Genomic DNA, 7316 nt, shown 5'->3' with positions numbered 1-7316 from the left:
CCAGAATTAGTACTGTGGCTCAAGTGGTAGAGCACTAGCCTTGTGCACAAAGAGGCTCCGGTTCAGTGCCTACACCCTGAGTTCAAACCCCACAAACTAACCAAAAAAAAAAAAAAAAGTAGAAATGGCTTTATATTTTTAACAATGTTATTAGTCTTGGAATGGGAACACTGGAGAAGTGGGTTGTTTTGTTTTGTTTTTTTGTCAGTCGTGGGGCTTGAACTCTGGACTTGGGCACTGTCCCTGTGCTCTTCAGCTCAAGGCGAGTGCTCTTCCTCTTGAGCCACAGCACCACTTCCAGTTTTCTAGTGGTTTATTGGAGATAAGAGTCTCATGGATATTCCTGCCCAGATATTCCTGCCCGGGCTGGCTTTGAAGGGTGATCCTCAGATCTCAGCCTCCTGAATAGCTAGGATTATAGGCATGAGCCACCAGCGCCTAGCTTTTAAGTCATTCTGCTAATCTTGTCTAGAGTAACTGCTGAGGGTACAGTACAAGTACTAAATTTAAGAAAATGCAACCGCTAGAAACAATCTTAAGGAATAAGTATAATTATTGTAAACTGGTTTAAAGAGATAAGAGCTGATTTACACATCAGAAGTCTAGAGACATGCAGTCATGGCTCATCTAGCAATTCACCTTTGTCACTAGGGACTTGGACTCTTTTTTTTCTTATATTTCCATTAATGTATGGGCTTACAATCTTAGGTGAAAAATCATTACTGTGTCTCCATCCATGTTCCAGAAAGAGTTTTAAAAATGCTAAAGTTTTGTGGGGTTTTTCCCTCAGAAAGCTTTGTGTCTTTTATGTTTTTATTTGTAATAAGATTTCTGTAATGTGGACAGTAAAGTAGGATAAGGGGAATAAAGAATGATGGTAGATACTATTACATATCGTCAACAAAGGCCTCTCTGATATGATATTTGAGCAGAGACCTGAAAGAAATAATTGATGAATAATCTTGTAAAATCTTGAGGAAATCATCCAAGAGAGAAAACAGCAAGTACAGAGGCCCTGAGAGGAAATATATTTGGTATGATTAATGAAAAGAAAGGAGCTAGCATTACTAGAGAAGTTAAGAAATATAATTATAGGGACAATAATATTCTGGGCTTATGGGTCCTAAGAAAAATTTTACTATAAGTGAAATAGAATATCTGCAGAGTTGTAAGCAGAGAGTGGCATGGTCCAGTTTTTGGTTGAAACCACAAACTGTGAAAGCAAGATTACCTAGGTTTGTATCTTAGCTCTTTGCTTACTTGCTCTGGATCTAGGCAAATATATATATACATATGTATGTATATATGTATGTATGTATGTATGTATGGCATGGCTATGTATTCAGAGCAGGAAAAAATAACATTTTACCAGGGCACTTGAAATTGGATGTTAAAATCCCTTACTTACTAAATACTTGTTAACCAGTGTTCACCGTCATATTCTCAGTTAACTATCTTCCTGTTTAGGCCACAGTGCTGTGGATATCACCAAGGTAGCTAGAAGACACCGGATGTCTCCTTTTCCTCTGACATCTATGGACAAAGCCTTTATTACAGTCCTGGAGATGACGCCGGTGCTTGGGACAGAAATCATCAATTACCGAGGTACTATATATTTTACCTGTTATCCTTTCTTTTCTTCATTTTCCAAGTAAGATTCACACAACATAAATGTACCGTTTTGTTGAATGAGAAAGATGATTTGCTATTGTCATAACAAGTAAATACTTTGGGGGATTTTTGTTCTCAATTATATCATCCTTAGCAGTACAGAATATAGCACGGACAAAATTCCTTTTCAATTAAAAAATAGGGAAAAAGAGCAGTTTTATATTCAAAATAGCAATACTCTAGCCTGAAATGAGTAATGTTTCCTTACTTACCACTAAGGGAGGGAATGATAGCTGAGTCTATCTGATGACTTTCTGCCAGAAGTGAGCAGTAACTGTTTTATAACCACACTGACCTGGTATAGAAAACCTACAGACAGTTCCTGATTTACAGTGGTTCCACATAAAATGTTTCAACTTGCTAAATATCATTACTTGATTATTGTTAAATTTCTTTAAAAATAGTTCACCTATCATAGAAGTAAATTAATTATCCCTATTGTCTTTTAACAGTTTTCTTTAACATTTGTCCTAAGAAAAATCAAACTTAAGTCACATTTAAAAGGGATTTGGGAATGGCCATTTCATTTTTCCTGCAGGAGAAAAATGCTGTCAGATGTATTCTCTTTTCCCTTGATGGGGTATTTCCTCTTCATTTGTTCATCAGAGCAGTTGTCACTCGTAAGTAAGCAAACTCTTCATGGATGGTTAACTTCTTTCTCAAATGTTTCCACCGTGATTATGAAAAATAATAATGGGGTTTGAATTCAACCTTTGAATTGGATAAACTCAATTTTTAATGCAACAGAGAACACATAAGCACTTTAATTACTTCGAAAACATCATATAGAAAGCGTGCCAGACACTGGTGGCTTATGCATATAATCCTAGCTACTCAGGAGGCTGAGATCTGAGGATCATGGTTTGAAACCAGCCTAAGCAGAAAAGTCCATGAGACCCTTATCTCCAATTAACCACCAGAAAACTGGAAATAGTGCTGTGGCTCAAAGTGGTAGAACACTAGCCTTCAGAAAAAGAGCTCAGGGACAGCACACGGGCCCTGAGCTCAAGCCCAACGACTGACAAAAAAATAAAAATAAAAAGCATAATTCAATTTGGTCAACAAATGTTGGTTAAGCATCTACTAAGATAGTTACTGCATTAAGACATATTTTTTATAATAAAACAGCTGCCTATGAATCATAGTCAGTGCCAAGAAATGTAACTAAACAATATTCTCATCTCCTTTACTGGCTCTTTCTCAGACTTGCCTTATTTGTCAGTTCCTTGAATTAGGCTTTATTTAGGGTTTTCCACTATGCCTATTTTCATATCTTGTTTGTGCACTGTACATGGCCTTTTGCATGTTAGTGGTTTCTAATACCGCTTACCAATTATTGAGTGATTTTTAAAATCTGTGAAATTGTCCAGACTTTGTAAGAGCTAAAAAATCATATGTTGTGTAAATTACATATCTGATGCCAATAAATTTAACATGAGAAATACTAAGCTTTCTCAACTTCTGCAATACATCCTCTTGAACCTATCTCTCGATCTCCATCCCAACTGCTATTGTTTTTGTTTAGGTCTTTGGAATTTACTTCCTGGATTATTATATGTGCTCCAATTAACATCTTCCCAATCAATTATCTGATTAGATGTCAAAGTAATCTGTTCAGATGCAAATTTGTTATTAACACTCCTACTACAATTCTTCAGAACAGTGAAGGTGAGCATAGCCCAAGATAAAACCAAACTCCTTGACATATCCTTTTTATACTTTCTTCTCTTACTCCTTTACCATCAAAACTTTCTTCTCCACAAACCTGATGTGCTGTGTTTCTTACCTCTAAGACTTAGATTATGTTGATAACCATACCTCTAAACCTTTTGGTTATGCTTGAGGCTTTATCTTATTTCTCTGACTAATTAATAAATTCTTAAGATGAATCTTAAGAGCCTCTTCTCTGTGAGGACTTCCCTTGTGTCTGCTATCTTTTCCTAACTGATTTAACTATCTTTTCCCTCATGTTCATATGCTTTATAATAACACAGACTGGCATTTGTTTGTGACATATCGTGCATTGAAAAGTAGAGTGCTGGGCTGGGAAGGTGGCTCAGTGGTAGAGTGCTTGCCTTGCATGCATGAGGCCCTGGGTTTGATTCCTCAGTACCACATCAGCAGAAAAAGCCAGAAGTGGTACTGTGGCTAAAGTGGTAGAGCACTAGTCTTGAGATGAAATGCTGAGGGACAGCACCCAGGCCCAGAGTTCAGGCCCCACAACCAACCAAAAAAAAGAAAGAAAGAAAGAAGAGTGCTGTAAGGGTGGGTCACTATGAATTGTCATAAGTTAAATATGACCTGTAATTCTCTTACTGAAAAGAGGAGTTCTCCCCAGAAGAAAAAAAGGTTAGAAACACATTATCACTGCATTTTTCAATGTTTTCTTTACTTGGACATGTGGCAAAAATGGAGTAGAACTATCCTCTTAGGGCTCTGCAAATAAGATCATGGTAGCAAAAGGAGAGACTAGATTCAAAATGAAGAAAGAGAGAGCATCAGGAAAGTAGTGATAGGACAGCTGAAAAGGATAAAGAAACAGAAAGATGGAGTAGAAAATAATTCACAGCTCCGACCCCAGCTCCTCACAAGGGAGAAGAGGCCAAAGACACAACCAAAAGGTAAGCTAAATGTCCCTGGCAGCAAACTGGTAATTCTAACCTCAGGATAAGCCCACACTTCTCACTTGCCTTTAAGACAGTGTATGGATTTGATGTGACTGTAACTGTGCTTGAGTGGCAGGCTAACCTTGGAAAAGACAGACATTTTGTTACTCCCCTGTGATTGGATAGTTATAGCAAGATACATCTTAACAGAAAAAGCCTGATTTTCATGACTGAGCTACTCTCAGGATATGAAAACAAGGAGGAAAGGAATATATAAGTAATAATGGAAGAAGTTATATTTTCTTTAAAAGGCGCTGTGATGGCTAGGGGCATATGTTTTACTTAAAAGGGCCTCATGCTTTCTAGGGGCAGCGTTTTTCCTTTACTTTTTTTTGTAGATAGGGTTTGAAGTTTTTGCCTAAGCTGTCCAGTACTGTGATCATCTTATTTACACCTCCTGCATAGCTAGGATTACAGACATGTGCCCAACTTTTCAAATGGTTGAGATGTACACTCACAGACTTTTTGCTCAGGATAACTTCACACTATGATCTTCTTGAGTAGCTAGGATTGCCGATATAAGCTACTTCAAAAGACAGTAGTTTTCTTTTGTCTTTGGTCTACCCTTTCACATATCTGCTATTTTTATCCTCTGTTTCCAAATGAGACTTTTAAGGACCAAATACTCTGTTGACATAAACAGCTTTCTTTTGGTTTCTTCAGAGCAGGATAACTGGTGTTATGATTTGGATATATAGTACAGTGAGGGAGAGAGGAGGGGAGAAAGAGAGAGAGGGAGAGGGGGAGGGAGGGAGGCAGGCTATGTGTTGAGAGGTTAGTCCAGCTAGGAGCTATTTATTTGGGGAGGTGCTGGAAACTTTACCTGGTACAGTATAGTTGAATGAAGTAAGCCACTGTGTCCTTGGGGCTATACCTTGACCTCTTCCTGTTCCCTATTTGTACCATCAGATAAATAACTTTCTTCCTCCTTGCCCCTCTGCCATAATCTTTCACCAAATAACAAACCAGAAATAATTTGTCTGGCTGACCATGGACTGAAACCTCTAAAACTATGAGCTGAAATAAATATTTCTTCCTTTTATTCTCTCAGCTATTTTGTTATAGCTATTTAAAACTAACACACCAGACATAATGAATGATATTTGTACGACTACCATTTATGATTCATCATTATTACTGATAAATGTAATGACATGAATAAATTACACCTTCATACTTGGTATAGCACTAGCAAGTATAAAACAAACTGAATATTCTGGCATTATTCCCTGAAATTGCCCTTTTCTCTCAGTTAACAATGAAAAAATTACAAAGTGCCAAAAGAAAAGATTCTAGTGTCTTGGGAACTTTGTCTTAGACTACAATCACTAGCTTTCTTGTTCAAAATTACATGATTATGGCTGGCAATTTGGCTTAGTGGTAGAGTGCTTGCTTAGTATGCATGAAGCCCTGGATTCAATTCCTCGGTACCACATAAACAGAAAAAGCCAGAAGTTGTGCTGTGGCTCAAGTGGTAGAGTACTAGCGTTGAGTAAAAAAATGCTCAGGGACAGTACCCAGACCCTGAGTTCAAGCCCCAGGACTAGCCAAAAAAAAAAATTACATGATTAACAATTTCAGCATCTCTGACTTGGATTTCTTTTTTTTTTTCCTGCAGAAAGCTTCAGCAGGGCTAGCTGAGGAAACTGAGCTTTCCTATTGAACTGAATTGGAAAGGATGAAACATCTCTTTTAGCATACTGACCACATCACGAACACATGTTCCTATTTCTGACTTCTAGCTTACTAGCTGCCTAAATATTGGCAGTTATCTGTAGCAGAGATTCTCCTCTCCTGATTTCATTCAAACTGTCCTCACTAAGGTGGTTTACAAATCATGCTAGGAATTCATTAACTCCTCCTCAGGAAGCAGAGAATAAGGAAGAAGAGAGCAAGATTTACTTGAAAGCATTTTACCATCAGATACTCCTTACCTGGCTCTGCCTTTTACCAGCTGAGGGACTAAAAGTTACCTTTTACTAATTATGTAACTGAACAAATTACATCTATCCTCATTACATCTCTAACATATGTATATCTCATATTCTATTTCTGCATCTTAGTACATCATTAAATTTATACTTCTGTCTACATTTCTTTAACCAACTTTTTTACAGTAGTCCATTGTAATCCATAGAAAATATGTTCTAAGGACCCTCCAAAGGGTGCTGCTGATAATACTGAACCCAGTATTATATAGGCCCTTCAGTATTACCACATAGTACCAGAGGTTTATGTTTTATGCCCTGATGTCTCCTTTGCCTCAGTACTTTTACCTTGGGGTTAATATTAAGAAAATGAGTGTTACTTGAGTACTAGCATTGCATTGCCTTGGTAGTTAATCTGATTTGCCAAAGTATCTGTCAGATGATTAATGGGCTGGTAGTGCATATAGTGTGGATACTCTAGAAAAAGGTATGATTTGTGTCATGGGACAGAATAAAGTAGTGTATTTCTTCATGCTACTCACAATGGTACACAATTTTAAACTTTTCAATTGTTTATTACTAGACTTCAGCCCATAGTTGTTTGGGGGATAATTGAAACAATGAAGAAAAACTAGAAATAATAAAGGACTAATGGCCGGGCACCAGTGGCTCACACCTGTAATCCTAGCTACTCAGGAAGCTGAGATCTGAGGATTGCGGTTCAAAGCCAGCCCAGGCAAGAAACTCCATGAAACTCTTATCCCCAAAAAACCACTCAGAAAACCAGAAGTGGCTCTGTGGCTCAAGTGGTAGAGCGCTCGCTTTGAGCTGAAGAGCTGAAGGACAGCACCCAGGCCCGCCCAGAGTTCAAGGCCCACGACTGACAAAAAAAAAAAAAAAGGACTCCTGTATATATGTTTGTGAACTCTGTATGTGTGTGTGTGTACATACGTATGTGTATAATATCATACCTATAAATAAGCGTGAACTTCTTTATATTCAAAAATTGTATTTCCATAATGGATCAAGAAAATGTGGCGGGGGGGGGGGG

At 37.8% G+C, this 7316-nt stretch overlaps 1 protein-coding gene across 1 annotated transcript in view; it reads left to right on the top strand.

The window, feature by feature from the left end:
- The window catches only part of Gphn (gephyrin), a 397524-nt gene that overhangs the window by 289709 nt on the left and 100499 nt on the right, over window positions 1-7316 (top strand). The window contains exon 11 of the mRNA XM_013016472.1: window positions 1468-1605. Within this exon, the coding sequence (XP_012871926.1) occupies window positions 1468-1605 (138 nt within the window). The remainder of the gene's footprint in view (window positions 1-1467; window positions 1606-7316) is intronic.

The sequence above is a fragment of the Dipodomys ordii genome, unplaced genomic scaffold, assembly GCF_000151885.1.
Source record: "Dipodomys ordii isolate 6190 unplaced genomic scaffold, Dord_2.0 Scaffold2, whole genome shotgun sequence".
In the NCBI taxonomy this organism is placed as follows: Eukaryota; Metazoa; Chordata; class Mammalia; order Rodentia; family Heteromyidae; genus Dipodomys; species Dipodomys ordii.
This window is presented reverse-complemented; position numbering and strand designations above follow the sequence as displayed.